At 36.5% G+C, this 20,258-nt stretch overlaps 1 protein-coding gene across 3 annotated transcripts in view; it reads left to right on the top strand.

Annotated features, from left to right (window-relative positions):
- The window catches only part of LOC106876913 (uncharacterized), a 23,015-nt gene extending 2,757 nt beyond the window's left edge, over positions 1-20,258 (top strand). Inside the window, exons 1-6 of one of the 3 annotated variants that reach the window (XM_052973841.2) lie at positions 11,472-11,789; positions 13,594-13,683; positions 15,581-15,684; positions 16,555-16,653; positions 17,447-17,599; positions 20,164-20,258. In XM_052973841.2, the coding sequence (XP_052829801.1) occupies positions 13,603-13,683; positions 15,581-15,684; positions 16,555-16,653; positions 17,447-17,599; positions 20,164-20,245 (519 nt within the window). In that variant the 5' untranslated portion in view covers positions 11,472-11,789; positions 13,594-13,602 and the 3' untranslated portion in view covers positions 20,246-20,258. Of the gene's footprint in view, positions 1-11,471; positions 11,790-13,593; positions 13,684-15,580; positions 15,685-16,554; positions 16,654-17,446; positions 17,600-20,163 lie in introns of those variants that run through there. The other 2 variants (XM_014925662.2, XM_052973842.1) reach the window with 2 other exon arrangements.

Here is a 20,258-nt window from a genome sequence, read left to right as displayed (position 1 = left end):
ATAAAAAGCAAATAAGAAACAGGATATCAAGTAGTGATGCAATACGACCAACACTGATTGTCAAGTTGTTGTTGGGGACGAACAAACACACACACACATATATATGGTGGGCTTCTTTCAGTTTCCATCAACCAAATCCACTCACAAGGCCTTGGTCAGCCCAAGGCTATAGTAGAAGACACTTTCTCAAGGTGCCGTGGATTGGAACTGAACCTGGAACCATGTGGTTGGCAAGCAAGCTTCTTATCACACAGCCACTCTTGTGCCTATGCATGTATGTCTCTCTCTCTCTCTCTCTCTCTCTCTCTCTCTCTCTCTCTCTGTATATATATATATATATATATATATATATACACATACGACAGGCTTCTTTCAGTTTCCACTTACCAAATCCACTCACAAGGCTTTGGTCAGCCCAAGGCTATAGTAGAAGACACTTTCCCAAGGAGCCAGGCATTGGAACTGAACCTGGAACCATGTAGTTAGGAAATAAACTACTTACCACACAGCTTTACCTGTGCCTTTCAACAGAATAAAAGTCACTCTTGTTTATGTTTGCATAAAAATCGTGTGACTGAAGTGATTTCTTCTTTGTGAACACAATCATGGTGAGTTGGATTGCAGCTGTGGTTATACAATCTACACAACTTTATTCTTTTCCTTAACTGGATCTATTTTCATCAGATATGATACTATGTCAACCAAAATAAACAGTGTTTCATCTAAAACAATGCAGTACAAAATGAAGAAAGTTCTGTTCTTCAGGTTCAATGGGATAACCTGCTTTAGAATTTCAGTTCACTTCAAGGCTGCTTTTTGGTAATGCAGCCATTATTTTTTATATACATAAGAATAATGACAATTGTTTTAAAGATAAAAGATTTTCTATCAAGCATAATACTTTGTTAAAAGGCAAAGGTTTTAGCTGGTATAGAAAAAGTTTAGAGTCCAAGGTAGAGATACAAAGCCACTAAGTAGAATGTAACTACAATGGTGAATGAAGATCATCTGACAAAAATTGATATTATTTACAATTTATTTGTTGTAAAAATGATTCCATTTTTGTATTAAAGCAACTGGTTCACTGAAAAAGGCTACTAGACTTAAATATTTTTTTGATACTATTCTTCTTGATGATATTCTGAAGGATTTTCATGAACCAAATTGTTAAAGCAAAATAAAAGTGATTTGAGTGAAGGAGTTTGTCATATAGTTACTATCTATATATATAAAATATATATATCTATATACTATCTCTCTCTCTCTATCTCTCTCTCTCTCTCTCTCTCTCTCTCTCTCTCTCTCTCTCTCTCTCTCTATATATATATATATATATATATATATATATATACAAAATGGCTGATAGTTAGCAAGGTGAGACACACATAAGAAGGAAGGAAACAAAGGACCACTGATGAGGTCATAGAAGTGTGACGAAAGAACTCTGGCCGAAATAAGATTAAGATTAATGTAATATAAAGCTGAAGCAAATTAACACCAAATATACAGTGCGTGTGTTTTTATTGGCTAAACTGGCAATATGACCATCCCATATATATACCATCTATCTATTTATCTATCTGTCTATATATATATATATATACTACACTTTATATATATATATACTATCTATCTATCTATCTATCTATCTATATATATATATATATATATATATATATATATATATATATATATATATATATATATATATATATATGTATATATATATATACTATCTATATATATATATAAGATATTGAATATTTTGAAGGCAATGAGAATAATCAAGAAAGATTGAAGAGCATATAATAGGTACAGGTGTGGCTGTGTAGTTGAAAAGTCTGCTCTCCATTCAGGTGGTTTCAGGTTCAGTCCCACTGTATGGTACCATAGGCAGATTTCTTCTGCTTGTGAGTGGATTTAGGAAACAGAAACAGAGAGAAGCCCGTTGCATCATCATCATTGTTTAATGTCCGTTTTCCATGCTGGCATAGGTTGGATGGTTTGACTGAGGTCTGGAGAGCCAGTAGCTGCACCAGGCTCCAATCACATTTTGCCATTCAGAAGTTTTGCAGTGCCTGGAATGGGTAGTAATCTGTTGGTGCCAGGTCTGGTGAGTATGGTAGGTGAGAGAGAACTTCCCACTCCATCTCCAGAAGATTTTCATAGGTAAGATTTGCAATGTGTGGTCGGGCATTATCATGAAGAAACATGGCAACTGTAAATTCTGGACATTTTTGTGCAATTGTTGACAGTAGAGTTGAGTGTTGATTGTGTTCCAGTCTTTCCCACTGACTCATGCTCTTCACATCCTACCAGACACAAACCACGAGCTTCTTTTGATGGAGGTAGGCTTTTGCTTGAGGATGTGCACTCTTGTCCGTCCAGCTTCTTTTACAGGTTATGTTCGAGTACAGACACCATTTCTCATCTGCAGTAACCGCTTTGTTCAGCCTATCAAAATGATGCTTCTTGGACTATAAATGTCCTGCAGGCATCTATGCTGTGTTGACAGTTGAAGTCAGTCAGTTTATGTGGGAGCTATACATTCTGTTTGCTGACCGTGCTCATTTCCTCCAAGTGATGCAAAATGGCTAAGTGGCTGGTTGGGATTTGAACTCAGACTGTTGGTGTATATAAATAATACTTAAAGGCATTTTGTCCTGACCTCTACTATATTGCCAGTCATTGCTCCAACTGAGGTGAAATTGCCTCACTTAGTCATTAGTCACAGAAAATAAAGAAGAAAATTGAAAATTACATAGAATTTCATTTGATGTCCATCCTTATTCCGTTACATAACTGAAAGAAATAGTAACAAAAAAAAAAAAATGAAAAAATTACTGAATAAAAAAGAAAGGAAATATTTCTGTTGATAATTGGTCAGTTTTTGAATGCATTTTGCACTACTACCTAGTGTAGCAATCAATATCTTAAAAGAAATTATGTTGATATGCATTTTATGTATGTAGACGTAATTCAATTAAGGTCAACTTTGCCTTTCATCCTTCCAAATATCTATAAAATAAAGTATTAATGAAATACTGGGGTCATTTTAATATTCCTATAAAGCATCGTAGGTGTGAATGGAATTACGATGAAAGAAATGGCAGTTTGCATCAACACTTCCATATTTGTTTTACAGCCATTGCATTTTCCTGAAAGCAATTTAAATTGATAGCAAATTTACTTTACACATAATAATAAAAAAAGAAGAAAAAACCTATCCCAAATTCATGAAAACAAGACCCATTTTCTTTTATGATTGCAACTAACCTGGCCTGAAAATAGTATTTCTCTCTGATTTTTACTTTTTCTTTTTTTTTCAGTCAAAATGTTCTGTAAAAGTTCAATAATGTTGCAATAAACAGTAAGATGTATCTAGTTCTGTAATTAATACTGCAGAATGATTGATTATTGATGTTAGTAGTTACAACAATTTTTCTGAGATCAAAACTTTTGCCAAAATCATATCTCATAAATAAAGCTGAGGGTACTGACAAAACAGAAGAAATTAGTCAATAAGCTTAGAAAATGGTGAAATTGGTCAAAACACTAAAATTTACAACATATTTTTCTTGTATTTTACACCAACTTTTCATATTACAAGCTGCGGGAACCTCTAAATCAGTGATTTTCAACAGCAGACTGTATTGCGCTTGGGGGTCCATGTGGCCCTTTGGGGTTTGTATGGCACTTGGGAGTCCATATAAGATTTTGTTAAAATCTATGTGCAATAAATTGGTTACACTTCTATAATGCACAACATTTTTGTATAAAATTTCTTATAATATTTGAATATAAAAATATAATAGGATTTTTTTGAACATTGCCAGTGCCCCTGGACTGGCTCTTGTGCGGGTGGCACATAAAATACACCATTTTGAGTGTGGCCGTTGCCAGTACCGCCTGACTGGCCTTCGTGCCTGTGGCATGTAAAAAGCATCCACTACACTCTCTGACTGGTTGGCGTTAGGAAGGGCATCCAACTGTAAAAACTCTGCCAAATCAGATTGGAGCCTGGTGTAGCCATCTGGTTTCACCAGTCCTCAGTCAAATCGTCCAACCCATGCTAGCATGGAAAGCGGACGTTTAAACGACGATGATGATGATTGAATGGCTATGACAACCCACCTGAGTAAAATAGGAATCGAAGGGGTCCATAGGTAAAAAATGGTTGTGAACCACTGTTCTAAATAGTCATCTAGCTTGCTAAAAATAGCAACACAATCTTGTATCACATTTTACTGTCATAAAAAGGAAAGGATATTTTGGATCGTGTAATTCTAGATATTGCACAGAAAAATAGATTAGATGCTCATCACTTGAATACTTTTGATCACAGTTTTGCTTGATCATTGCTGATTTGAGTATAAACCAACTTTTAAATCATTTATTCATATTTCTCTTCATAATAGTTCGTTATCATTAGTTGTTAATTATTTACAAGAATTTGATGAAATACAGAGTATCAGATTAAATATCTCCTAGTATTTTGATTCATCCATCAACATTCTGAATTTTTATCTTATGAGGATCAACATAACTTTTACCTTTCTCAGTTGTATTATTAAAAGAAGTATAAGTTATATATTCTGTGTTTGGTTGGTTCAACTGACAACGTGCAGCTTTGGTGTAAATTAATCTCATACCTCATGCCAACCATGCCAAAACAGACAATTTGAACCTGGACAGTTCTTCAGCTGGCCAGCTCCTGTCTATCCATCCAACCCATGCCAGCATAGAAAACGGACGTTAAATGATGATGATGATGATGATAATATATATAAATAAATGGGCTTCTTTCAGTCTCCAGTTACCACATCAACTTACAAGTCTTTGTTCAGCCTGGGGCAATAGTAGAAGACACTTGCTCATGGCATTGTACAATGGGACTGCATTTGAAACCACACAACCATGCCTTGTCATTTTTCTTCTTCTTTAACATTAAAAGGAGTTCAGGTCATATAGCAAGTATATTGAAGTATACTTTCTAGAAATAGTAGACAAAATCCCTCAAATCACACATTATTGTTTTAAAATAGGAATTAGACATCAGCTGATGTAATCTAGAGGTGTGTCTAGAAAAAAAAAAAATCACAGCTGGAATACTTTCAGTCATTGTTCTACTTGGTCGTGGTTGACTCGGGGTTTAATAACATCTCTACATTAGAATACATATTGCTGTTGTAATTATGCAGTTCCTGGTCATGTTTGAGTAGATTTTTGACTGAAGGTGTTCAGCCATGGCCTTCCATTTTAAAGACAACAAGGTCAGATTTGAGGAAATTTGGTTGCTATTTCTAGCAAGTTAAGAGACTGTTTAAAAGCTTCTTTGTTGGCTTTTATATATCGATATTCATTGAAGGCTGAGTGTTGGGGGGTGGGGGTGGGTGAAGGATGGTAGTGGGGTTAATTATTTACACAAAAGGATGAAGAGGTAACTGATCAATATTGTGGTGAATATATATCGAGTGCAAAGGAAATAATAGTCTATAGTAGACACATTATTGGTTCTCTAAGTAGATTGGTTTTTTCCAAACAAAGTACAACCACCGGACTGATACAATAACTCTCTCTCTCTCTCCTTACCATTCCAGATACATCTGCCCCACCCCTCCACCTGCTCATCCTCTCTGGCCTATGTTTTCTCTCCAACTTGTGAAGCAGTGAGGCATTCAAACTGATCATTAATTTAACGAATGGGAGAAATTTCTCAGGGATGCCTTCTGCTTTATAAACATGTAATGGATCTTCTGAGTATTCAGTTGCTTGATCATCAACTGAACATCCTACTTGTTAAATTATTATGTAAGTGGTTGAGTATTCCAGTCATGTGAACTCTTAGAATTATTCCCAAGTGGATTCAATGTGACAAAATATGTGACAAGCTTGGACCTTTAAATTACAAATACAGCCCATCTGACTGATGTCCACACAATTTCTGTCAACCCATTTCCACTCATAAGACTTTGGTTGATTTGAGGTTACAATAAACACATTTGCCCAAGATGCCACACAATGGGAATGAACCCAGGACCTTATGGTTTCAAGGCTTCCTAACCACTCAGCATAAAAAAAAAAAAAAACCCCAAGAACAAGAAGAAAAAATAATTCTCACAATGAGTAGTTTTAAAGTTGTTTTATAATTCTTCCAATGTGTGTGAAGATCAAAATATTTACTCTTTTAATGTCTGCAATTAAAAAAGAAAGAAAAATATCAAAGTTACTGATCAGTCCTATAAATCCAAACAAAACAACAACAACAAAAAGTTTAGTAAACTAACTTTAGACTTTAATTATTTGGGAAAGAACTTTATTTTTAATTTATTTGATTTTGTTGTTGTTGTTGTTGTTCCACATCTATTTATCTGTGAAAGCAATTTTTAATGTAGTTTTTATTACGACAATTATATTCACACCTAGATGTCTATTCTGTGATGTATAAAGCAGTTTCAGAGACTGTTGTCAACTGGGAAAAGAGAGTTATAAAGCTTGCTCAAGAATACAACCATCACAGTAGTTGGATATTCAATAAAGAATTTACATGTTTCTCAATGAATTAACAGCCCAGACTTTGGATGTAAAATGATATTAGATATGATAGGCATTAATGCAAAACAGAAAGCAACAACAAGCTCACCATTAGAGTTTTTACTTCTCTTTTCTGTCTCAAATTCATGCTTATAATGTTTTATATCCTATTACATATTTCTGGTGTATCAAGTATATTTCTTTTCTTGCTCATAACTACTAGTTTTCTGTTGGAACAATTAATGAATTGATCTTATGTAATAAAGTCAATAAAACCTTTCAAAAACGACTCGTATTCCTGGTGTCAGTTCATTCCTAATGGTGTAATCAAATATTGTTCTTTGATACACAGACATTACTAAGGCTTGCTTGTTATTCTTCATCCTTTGCTTTTATTTTGTTTGGTACATGTGAATAGAAATAACATTTGTATAATATAAGGATCACTTATGTAAACCCTTCAACACCTTATGCAGCAAAGGCCATTAATGACATTTCTCCAATCTCCTTGACCCTGGGCTGTCTTTCTCTCTCCCTGGTCTTGTTTGGTTTTTGACTATCATTGATGCTTCTGTAACTTTGCCATTTTTTTAGGTAAAGGTGTCAGCCTCAAGCAAACCCATTTTTACCTTTGGGAAGAAGTGTTCTGTACTAGTCTGGGCCCTATCCTTTGATCTGTTCAGCATGGAAAGCCCTACCAGGAGTTGTGGTCTGCTCACATAGCTCAGGGTCATTGAGGCATGCAAGTCACCATGCAACAGCAAGAATCGATGGATAGTATAAGTATGCAGTAATATGTTCATGTGGGACATGTGTAACATGTTTATACACACACCCATGTGTAACATGTTTATACACACACTCATGCCACACAAGCAAGACATGGTTGTATGCTCAAAAAGTTCACTTTGCAATCACATGCTTCTGCATGCATTCCCACTTCACAACATCTTTTGTAAATACCTTCCACCAAAGATTCAAGTTAAGTAATACCAAAGGTGGGCACCGTTAATTGAAAAGTTAACTTCGTTGACCATTAATCCATCAGCCAAAGAGTTAACTTCGATAACTGTTAATCAGTTAATTCTTTAAAAATGTAATGGGAATTATAGATAAACTGTTAACATTAATTTTTATTATAGAAAAAAACAACAAAAAATCAGATTTTGCTCTAAAAACACCTTTAAAAACTGCCAAAACTGTAAAATCCATTAATTTCAACTGAATTGAAATTAACAGAGATTAAATGTAATGGAAGTTAATCAGTCCAATAATGATTTCCAGGGTTAACATAAAAGTTAAATTGGTAATGAAAATGTTAACTTCGTTGATTAATGATTAACAGATTAATGGTTTGATGCCCAAGTTTGAGTAATACCGTATAAATGGAATTTAGTTGACGAAAACTGTGCAGAATTTCACCATATAGTCTGTGTCGGAGTGTGTTTAAGTGTGTGTGTAAAACCATAAAAATGGTTCTTTTTAAGTAAAATCTCTTGAGATATTTGTTCTGCTCTGAGTTGCAGATACTCCCTAGTCACTCTTGCCATCAGATAGCAGTGCATTTGTCATTTAGCCCTTTGAAACTCAGTAACCAACAATGATATTATTCACAAATTTGCGATATAAATAAGTTAACAAATATATCAGCAAAGACTCCCATCTATCACAGACATACATATTAATTAGAGGTAAGGAAAGAGCCTCTACATGGCCATCCATTCTGCTAGAAATATGAGCTGAATTTCCTTTAAATCACCATGGCTGAACATTTTGTCATTGGACTTTCTGTTGCTGAACGCACCAATTTATTTCTATTTAAATGAAAATAAAATTAATACAAAATAAAGTTCTTGCTTTTTTTTTTTAAACAATTCAGTTTCATTTTAATAGGAAAATAATGTTCCTTTCACAAAGTAAAAAAAAAACAAAAAAACTCACAAAACCAAAATAACACTGACATTAATAAATCAATCTGACAAAATGTCAGCCCCAAATCACATCCTAGTTTGTTAAAAAACGAGAGGAAAGATATATGAGATAATGTGGTCTAAACATGTTCTGTGTGGATAAAGAGAAAGGGTTCTTATTTACTGGAAATCATTTAATCACATGTCTGCTTAATTAGGTCTGACCTGGACGTCAACAACAACCATGTATATGCTAACATACACATATATTATTACACACGCTCACACTCATACACACACATACATACACTTGCACATACACACACACATATACAGTCACACTTTCACACACACACACACACACACACAATTTGCACATGTTACTGTATGCACCAGCAAGAGAGGTTCTACATGGTTGTTCTCGCTGCTAGAAATAGTCACCAGGTTTCTCTCAAATCACACCCTACTGCCTTACAGAAAAAAGGTTATATTGGTTAATGTACTCTGAGGTACACTATGCCAATGTGTTGGGAGTGGGGTTGTTTTTTTGGGGGTTGTCAGCAATGAAGGACATGGGATGCCTCCTTACTTCTTTCCACAAGGCCTTAGAGTTAACTCTACCACCTACATTGAGGTCCTGGAAATAATTGTTAAGCCCTGGATAGACAGTGTATGCAATGGAAGGCCATATGTGTTTCAGTAAGACTCTGCACTATCACACATGGCTCTAGTAACGCAGGAATGGATGGCTGAAAATTTTCATGATCACATAACCCTTAACATTAGGCCTCCTAATTCCCCCAGATCTCAATCCATTGGACTATTACATGTGGAGTGTTGTTGAGAGAGAGATCAATGAACATGCCCATAACACCATAGATTCTTTGAAAACTGCCATAGTCAGAGTAATGTCGAAAAATGAACCAGGACCACTTGATTCGAGCATGGAGATGATTTAGATCTCAAATACAAGCAGTTGTCGAAGCTGAAGGTGGCTTTATTGAATAACATTATAGAAAAGAAAGTTTATTTTTATCCTCATAGTGTTTTTTCATAAATAAAGTTATCTGTTATTATATATCTGTTCTTTTAAAAACATAAATCTGTCCTCTAATATCTTACGCACCCTGTATATATTAATCTGCTTGTCTGTCTGTTTGTATGTCTGTCTGTCTGTCTGTAGATACTCACATACACATGCACACACACACACACACACACACAAGCACACACATGCATGCATATGTGTGTGTGCATATGTGTGTGTGTACGTGTGTGTGTATGTGAGTATAAGTGTGCATGAGTGCATGTGTGTGCATGTGCGCATGTGTGTGTCTGTGCATATGTGTGCGTGTGTGTGTGCATAGCCGTAGTTAAGAGCATACTGCTGGCATACAACCAGGAATAAAGCATTTAATTTGCTGTAATAAAGTCTGAGTTTGTTGGACTTTGTTCCCAAATGACAGGCAAACCTAGGTGCAACATCCAGACTTCTCACGACCAACTAACCGACAAACTTACTGACAAATCTAGATTGCAGGTCACACATAGATCTCTTACATTATATTATACTTCCTCTCTCTTCTGCCAAAATGCCTCTGCTTTGAAATAAAATCAAAAATTAAGTTACAAAAGCGACAAGAAATATGGTAAAAATAAGAGCATGGCTTTCACCAATAAATTTCAGTTTTTAGATCCTGTTTCTTTTTTCTATTTATTTATTCATTTATTTATTCATTTATTTACTTATTTTTCACTCATTTATGTACATATTTATATATATATGTGTATATCTGTGAGTATATACATGTGTGTTTATTCATATATCTATATATCCATATATACATATATATATATATATATATATATATATATATATATATATATATATATATATATATATATATATATATATACACACACAAACATACACACACAAACACACACACACATAAGAATGCTCTATATAGCATCATCATCATCATCATTTAACGTCTGCTTTCCATGCTGGCATGGGTTGGATCGTTTGACCAGGGCTGGAAGGCTACACCAGACACCAGTCTGATTTGGCATGGTTGCTACAGCTGGATGCCCTTCCTAACACCAACCACTCTCGGAGTGGTTGGCATCAGGAAGGGCATCCAGCTGTAGAAATTCTGCCGGATAAGATTGGAGCCCGATGCAGCCATCTGGTTCGCTAGTCCTCAGTCAAATCGTCCAACCCATGCCAGCATGGAAAGCAGACGTTAAATGATGATGATGATGATGATGAAAGTGAAAGACAATTTGAAGTGAGGCAAAATTCTCTTTTCTTCCTGGGTAAGCGAAGCATCAGAGCGCAGGACTTGGCACCATTCCTGCTTCTCCTCACTTCAAAGATTTGAGCAAAGTCGACTTCAACATTGGGACCAACTTGTGCAAGCATGAAGGCTCACTGGCAAAACACTGCTCCTCTAAATGGAAGCCTTACCTGTGATTGTGGTTTTGTGGTATGAAATATATGCATGTGTATGTTTATATCTGTATATATATGTGTGTATGTATGTGTATATGTATGCATGATGTAAGTGTGTGTTTATGTCTATATATGTGTATATGTATGTGTATATATATATATGTATGTAAGTGTGTGTGTATGTGTGTACGTATCTAAGTATTCATCTCTTTATGATTACTGTGTGTGTGTGTTTATTAGTCTTATCATTGGCGATACTCAATGGGAATATCAGGTTTACGACACTTTCTTTTGTTTTTATTTGGCGGGGTGGGGTAAGGGTGGGCGATGGCAAGGTGGGGGAAATGTCCAACCGAGACTTGTACATGGATACAATAATAACAATAGCTACTACTACTACTACTACTACCACCACCACCACTACTACTACTACTACTACTACTACTACTACCACCACCACCACCACCACCACCACCACCACTACTACTACTACCACAACCACCACCACCACCACCACCACCACCACCACCACCACTACTACTACTACTACTACTACTACTACTACTACTACTACTACTACTACTACTACTACTACTGCTTCTGTGGAGTTAGTCGAGATTTGTTTGTCAGTGATGGCAGCTTTGTCACTTTATTGGCTGTCAATGAAGAAAATGGTTAAAGGTCGACTTTGATGTTTTTCAACCAAGTTTACTTTGGCTGATTACATCAGAACCCGATCCCTGGATTCTGGGGACAGAGCTTCCACACTTTGCTACACGGCTGATTGCTTGAAGAATCTATCTTGGGCATGTCTGTCTTGTGAGTCACACCAAAACTAGACCCTGGCATTATAATATCTCCATGCTAGCAACGCCTCCATCTTCTCAGAGGTAAAGGACACCTTCTGCATATGCTTATTATTTCATCATCATTATTATTATGAATATTGTTGTTGTTGATATTGTTGTTGTTATTGTTGTAGTTGTTGATGATGATGATGATGATGTTGCTGATGCTGAAAATATTGATACCTTGGTTCATTTCCTTTTTCCTTTGTATTTGTTATCTACAAATTATTCATGTATAACTCCATCATCATCATCGTCATTTAATGTCCACTTTCCATGCTGGCATGGGTTGGACAGTTTGACTGGGCTGGCACACTAGAAGTCTGCACCAGGCTCCAATCTGATTTGACATGGCTTTCTATGGCTGGATGCCCTTCCTAACGCCAACCACCCCGAGAGTGTAATGGGTGCTTTTATGTGCCATCAGCATGGGTACCATTTATGTGACACTGGGGTGCTTTTATGTGCCACTGGCACAGGTGCCAATTTGTGAGACACAAGTATCTGCCATGATGGTGATTTTACTTGTCTCGATGAGTCTTCTTCTCAAGCATGATATAATGCCAAAGTTCTCAGTCATTGCCTTTGTGGGGTTGAAAGGAACTCAGCGACTTAGCCTCCATGAGGCCTAATGCTCAAAAGGAACTCAGCCATTTAACCTTCGTGAGGCCTAATGCTCAAAGGGAACTCAGCCACTTAACCTCCATGAGGCCCAACACTCAAAAGGAAATGAGTCACTTTGCCTCCATGAGGCCCAACGCTTAAAAGGTGTTCTTTACGTACCACCAGCATGGGTGCACTTGGCTTGATGGGTCCTCTCAAGCACAGCACATCACCAAAGGTCTCAGTCACTAGTCATTGCCTCTGTGAGGCTCAAAGTTTGAAGAACATGCTTCACCACTTCATCTCATGTCTTCTTGGGTCTACCTCTACCACAGGTTCCCTCTACAGTCAGAGATCAGCACTTCTTTACACAGATGGTAAAATGCTCTAGAAATATGTGCATTTGAGTAAGAGGCCTAATTCTCTAATCAACCCTCTTTGCAATCCTCCACACAAGCCAGATTACTGATAATCCCAAAGTGTATATCTTCACTGCTACTGGCTTACAATTCCATAACATCCGTGGAATTTACTTCTGCAATGCTGTGGTACATACCACCACAAGAATATGAGTAAATGGACTGCCTCTGGTCTTGATGATGATGATGATGATGATGATAATCATGATCATTTAACGTCCACTTTCCATGCTGGCATGGGTTAGACGGTTTGACTGGAACTCGTAACCCAGAGAGCTGCACCAGGCTCCAGTCTGTGTTTTGTGTTGGTTTCTATGGCTGGATGCCCTTCCTAACACCAACCACTCCAAGAGTGTAATGGATGCTCTTTCTGAAATACAGAAGGCTCTTTCTGCTAAACCAGTTTTTCATGATTCCCCAATTATTTCTTGATAATTGTATTACCTCAGGGCAGTGGTAAATTGCCAGTATTATACCTCTGTTCAAGATGGGTGACCATGCATCACCTGTCGATCGCTGTCCAGCCTGTCTCATTAACTATGTCAACAAATTGATGGAGTCCTGTATCATAGAGATACTTTGGAACTTCTGGTGCTTCCATAACCTTAACTGACTTTCACAGTTTGGAGTCGTCCTCCTCCACCCTACACTTCCCCTCTCCCCACCACCACTAGCATGTGTGTGTGTGTGTGTGTTTGCGCGTACACACATATAAGTATGTATGCATGTACGTATGTATGAGCAACTGGTGTTTAGCTACTACCCACCCTCCCTCCCTCCCTCCCTAGCTACTCATCTTCTAATTGCCTATTTTCTTATTACAGCCAAAAATAATGGAAATCAGTGTTCAGAATCCCAGAACCATCTTTGAAAATGGTCGAGCTAAATATGTGGCCTACCAATTATCCCTAAAGGTAAGAACTAATACACATTAATCTCTTGGTCTACGTTTCATCTCCAAGAGATTATTAACCACACGGTTACGTAAAAAGGTTGCTTTTGGTACCATTGTGGTTTGGGATTCAAGCCCACTTTTCTTAAGTGTCTTTTACTCTGGAATTTGATTGTCCAATATTTTCTGGGTAGAATTTAGAAGACAATAATTGCATGAAAGCTTTATTCACTCTGTGGGGCTTATATTAAGCCAACCGGATCTTCCTTTGGAGTTGTGTAGTGATCCTCTCTATATGGATTGAAGTCTTACGGATCTCCTTTTGACTTTGGAATACTATACTAGCCAGGATCATGCAGGATGTGCTTATGGGGGCAATAGCCAGGATTATAATCATCCCATCAAGCTACACACACACACACACACACACACACACACACACACACACATACAATGCTCACATGTTACTGTATGCACCAGCAAAGGCGGTTCTACCTGGTTGTACATGCCACTAGAAATAGTACCAGGTTTCTCTCAAATCACAATCTACTGCTTTACAGAAAAAAGGTATATTGGTTAAATATAAAGGTTAAAAGGTTATACATATTTATTTACATATTTCCCTCCATAATGTTTTACTTTCTGACTTTCTATTCCCTCTTCTCTTGGCTTTTTTTGTTGTATATATATGTTTCGTTATGTTGTGCTTCTTTCTGCCATTGTCTTGTACATTCGTTAGCTTTTCCCAGTGACTTTTCATCACTGGCGCTACCAAAACTGAACAATATCAATGTTAAAGGCGAGCAATTGTAAGGATTTTGGGATGTTGGCCGATGAAGAATAAGCTACAAATTTTCAGTTTGGTGCGTTTTTGCTAAATTTGAAGTATATATATATATATGTATATGTATAAGTATATATATATGTACTTCGTACATTGGGCCTCACCGAGGCAATGACTACGGACCGAGACCTTTGGAAATGTGCTGTGCGTGAGAAGACCCGGCAAGCCAAGTAAGAGCATTGCCAGTGCCCCTGGACTGGTTCTTGTGCGGGTGGCACATGAGATGCACCATTTTGAGCGTGGCCGTTGCCAGTACCGCCTGACTGGCTCCCGTAGGATTTCGAGCGAGATCGTTGCCAGTGCCCCTGGACTGGCTTGTGCGGGTGGCACATAAAAGACACCATTTCGAGCGTGGCCGTTTTCGTGCGGGTGACACGTAAAAGCACCCACTACACTCTCTGAATGGTTGGCGTTAGGAAGGGCATCCAGCTGTAGAAACTCTGCCAAATTAGACTGGAGCCTGGTGTTGCCATCCGGTTTCACCAGTCCTCAGTCAAATCGTCCAACCCATGCTAGCATGGAAAGCGGACGTTAAACGATGATGATGATGATGATGATGATGATGTGTATATATATATATATATAAATAAGTATATACATACACACACACACACACACACACATATATAAATATATATATGTGTGTGTTTGTGTGTGTGTGTTTCTTTTTTGGAATAGATCTCAAAGTACATACATAATGCTATAAATAATTGCCTGTAAATGTATTGAATTGAAAAACCCTTTCAGACAGAGAATGTTGAAGGCTGGCTTTGACATTTTCTACTTAAAGAGGTTTTCCTAACCTAATATTTACATGCTGTTATTTATAGCATTATGTGCTTCAAGATCTACTCCTCCAAACAATCATTATTTCTCATTCATTCAAAAGATTATAAATTCGTATGACATCAACACTATTACTGTTTGTTTTAATAAAATCAACTTTACTTTAAACTGAAGAATTTTTTTGTGGAGTACATTCTTATTATTCTTTTACAAGAATAATGTTGATAGTGACTTCAAAGTTTCATATATTTAATCACTTTTAAAAAAATATATTTTATCTATAACCCAGAATTGCTTCCCTGTGTTACCACTGGACGACACAGATCATGTGTGGAGAAGTTACCGTGAATTTCATTTGCTGAGAAACATTCTGCGTCAGAGACATAAGAACCTGTAGGCATAGTTTATTATTTTGTTTGGTTATCATTATTTATTTGGTGGGATTTGGCAGATGAAGCAGAGAGCGAGAAAGAGAGAGAGAGAGAGAGAGAGAGAGAGAGAGAGAGAGAGAGAGAGAGAGAGAGAGAGAGAGAGGGGGGAAAACAATTCAATGATTTAGTCTTTAATGAACATTCAAGCACAAAACAAACATTCTATATGTGTGTATATAGATCTCTCTCTGTTTCTGAGAGAAAAAAAAATGTCATGTATTGACAGCTTCTGTGGTTGTTTACTCCCAAGCTGGAGCTAATTAAGCAGATCAGAGACATTCTAGCCATAAAAGGGGGTGAGTGTGCAGAAACGTTAGCACACCGGGCGAAATGCTTAGCGGTATTTCATCTGTCTTTGCGTTCCGAGTTCAAATTCTGCCCACGTCGACTTTGCCTTTCATCCTTTCGGGGTTGATAAATTAAGTACCAGTTGCATACTGGGGTTGATCTAATTGACTGGCCCCCACCTCCCCAAAAATTTCGGGTCTTGTGCCTAGAGTATATAATATATATATATATATATATATATATATATATATTATGTATGTATGTATGTATGCATGTATCTCTCTCTATATATATAAACCCACCCACACATACACAAACACACACAAACGCACACACAAACACACAAACACACACACACAAACACACAGCACACACAAACACACATACACACACACACACACACACACACACACACACACACACAGAAGCATTTTTAGTGTTGTCTAAATCACCATGCCTGTGCACGAAACTCTTGGCCCTTGAGTCACTCTGCAGCTTCTACTGAATATCAAAAATAGAATTCACGTCTTTTTTATATTTCCAGAATGATTCCATCTTTGCAATCAGAATGCTGTTTGTTAAACAAGTTCAATCTGTGGGTTGTCATGAGACGTGTGTCACGCTTGTGTGCCTTTGCCGAAAGGTAAGGAGTGACGCTTAAATTATCTCAAATCATATAACTGATATGACCATGTGATAAAATGATATCATCTTTAATTCATGTTTTGTGAACTATGATGAAAATTTCATTATTCTCAGCAATAAACCTCCATTTTCCCAACAGAGGAGTCAGTAAGACAATTCCTTCCATTCTACTGTTGAGTAGCGCTGGATGGAGTGTGTGACATTATGGCACAACCAGTCTGGTGCTGCCTGTTTGGCATTGTTGACTCAATGCCAACTTATTTCACATCTGACATTTTAATGTTCTTCTCATTCCCTCTTTCTCTCCTTTTTTCTCTCTCTCCACCCTCCCATTGTTTATGTGTGTGGTAATGTTTCCATCTAATGTGTCTGAAGAGATGGAAATGCTTGTGTCAATCATGTTCAATTAATAAATCATAATCTCTCTCTCTCTCTCTCTTTCTTTCTTCCTCTGTCTGTCTGTCTGTCTGTTTGTCTCTGTGTTTATGTATGTGCATGAGGAGAGGGAAGGTGTTTATGACAGTCATACTCATTTAATAAATTGTAATGCCCCCCCCCCCCCCTCTATCTGTACTACTATATTTCTGTGTGTGTGTGTGCATGTGCACGTGTGTGTGTGTGTGTGTATGTGTGTGTACATACATACACATACACACACACATGTATGTAGGTGTGCGTGCGTGTATACGTGCGCGAAACACATTATAACATAATGTAATAAAAATATAAACACACATGTAATTATATTTTCACTCTATCATTGATTATTCATTTCTCTTCCATATCAACAGTTGTTTCAAAGAAAAAGAACTGACCATGGATCCCACATTTAGACTGTTTTTCCAGAGTGATTTATCCTTTGAAGAAATCTTGAAATTCCATCATGGACACTATGCAGAAGACTTTATCAAGAATATTTGGCAAACGAATGGGATAACCAGACAGTTTGTATATAATATTAACATATTTAAGTCAACATTCATAATTATATATATTTATACTCTTTTATTCTTTTATTTGTTTCAGTCATTTGACTGCGGCCATGCTGGAGCGCCGCCTTTAGTCGAGCAAATTGACCCAAGGACTTATTCTATCAGTCGCTTTTACCAAACCACTAAGTTACTGGGGACACAAACATACCAGCATCAGTTGTCAAGCGATGATGGGATGACAAACAAGACACACAAACATATACACACACATACATACATGTATGCATGTATATATATATATATATATATATATATATTATATAAAATATTGTTATTAATATCAGGAAATCAATATTAGAAAGTTCTTCAGAAAGTTATATACGTGTGTAGAATAATTGTTGTATTAAAAATATAAATATATATAAATATATGTAAATATGCATAAGTATAAATATATAATAATAAACATGACAGTTTAAAAGTTTCAAATTAAGTTTTGAAAGCATCTTACAATCGTTTCACAGAAGTGTTGTCCCTATAATGGAATCCTATATTGATAAGTATTTATAGATAACTCTTCTGCTCTTCAGAGATATAAAATGTGAAATTTGTATAATTTATCGAATGGTAAGTTTTTAAAAATATGAAAAAATATGGGAAGCTACTCACCACACAGCCACTCCTGTGCCTATAAGGCTCACTGCTTACAAACTAAAAACTAAGATTTGTCTGTAGATATTAACTTAACAATGGTCATTGTAAAACACTTATTTAAAAAATTTTCTAATGGATAAATAAGTTACATTTCTGGCTTAAACATTGAAATGAAAGCTTGGAATATAAAATTGCATTATCACTGAATTTTTTTCAGTTCAGTGACAAGGTTTACAACTGTATATACCAACCTCTAAATACTGAATTACCAAGGTAAAAAAAAAAAGACACATAATTTTAATGGCGTTTCAAATATCAATTTATTTACATTATTTACATTTGATGGATATTTGTCCTCATCTTGTTTGTTGTTAACACAATGTTTCCGAGTTTGATTCTAGGCAGTGACCTGAACAACAACAACAACAACAACAACAACAACAACAACAACAATAACAACATTGAAAAATACCTTAGGAATGAGCACCCAGTTTTGAAATTTCCCCAAGACACCTGATGAAGGCTGGAGGGTATATCAGCCGAAACGTTGTGTTAACAACAAACAAGATGAGGACAAATATCCATCAATTGTAAATAATGCACATAATTCCTCATCTCTTAAATATAGAACTGTATGGAAGAACTTCATTGAAAAGAAGAGAAAGGACATCTGGCAGTAGAATACAACCTTAAGAAGAAGGCTTGTTTAAGCCACATGGGAACAACATATCATGATGATGGCTCTTCTTCTGTCAACATACTGTATACTCATTTTGCCCTTCTGAAGGTGTGTGTAATGAAGGCTTGATTACTTGGAAAACAGGAAAGCATTAGGGACAGGAAAGGCATCCAGCTGTAAAACAATGCCTCAATAATTCTTTCTAATTTTGGCACAAGGCCAGCAATTTTGAGGAGACGGGCAAGCCAGTTGCATCAACTCCACTGCTCAAGTGGTACTTATTTTATTGACCTGGAAAGGACAAAAGACAATGTTGACCATTGGTGGCATTTGAACTCAGAACATAAAAAGCTGGATGAAATACCACCAAGTGTTTTGTTTAATATGTTTACAATCCTGGCAGCTCGCTATTTCAATGGTTTCAAATATTGACACAAGGCCAGCAATTCTAAAGAAGGGGTGGGCTTAGTCAGTTACATCAACCTCAGTACTTCGGTGGTACTTTATTTTATTGATCCTGAAAAGTTGAAAAGCAAAGTTAATCTTGGTAAGATTTGAACATAATAATAATAACAATGAAATTATTGTGTTTCGTGCTCAGGTGCTCTACAGCTTATCAAAGGTGCATGTACAGTGCAGAGAATTATGTGCAAAAGTCAGGAACGTGAACAGAGCATGAGTCATGATATGCATGAGTGCATGTGTATAGAGGGGGGTGGATATTAGGTGTAGTGTTCATGAATTTCAGGAAGCATGGAGGTCTTAAAGGATGCAGTGTCTTGGCATCTAACAACTGATGCAGGTAGTTTGTTCCATGCTTCAGCAACTCTGAGTGTGAAAAAATGTTTACGAAAGTCATGGGAGCTGTCCTGTTTTCTGACTGTGTAGACATGCCCACATGTGTGTTAGGCACATGGAGCTCAAGATGGTTATTAGTGTGATGGTTAATAATTTTGTGGGTGTTTACCAAGTCAGGACCATAAAGAGCTGAATAAAATGCTTCTACACATTTTGTCTGATGTACTAAAATTCATGCTTCTTTAATGTATTCATTTAATCCTAACATGGACGAAAAACATGTTAGAACAAATGAATGGATGGATATAAACATCTCCCTATCACAGATAAATGAAAATGATTATGATACTGAGAGCAGCCACATTTTTATTCTCCAAAAAATGCATTTATTTTTATCTTACCATTTTCTAACTGATGGATAACTTAGTGTTTTGTTATTTTGCAGGTTAGAGCAAGTTGAAGAGAACAACAGCATTGAAGAAAACCTTATATCTGTAGGAGAGGCCCATCATCTTTTAAATAAATAGATTTAAAATTAAA

Source organism: Octopus bimaculoides, chromosome 16 (genome assembly GCF_046866305.1).
Source record: "Octopus bimaculoides isolate indiv1 chromosome 16, ASM4686630v1, whole genome shotgun sequence".
In the NCBI taxonomy this organism is placed as follows: Eukaryota; Metazoa; Mollusca; class Cephalopoda; order Octopoda; family Octopodidae; genus Octopus; species Octopus bimaculoides.
The sequence above is the reverse complement of the archived record's forward strand: the minus strand, read 5'-3'. Positions and strand labels throughout refer to the sequence as shown.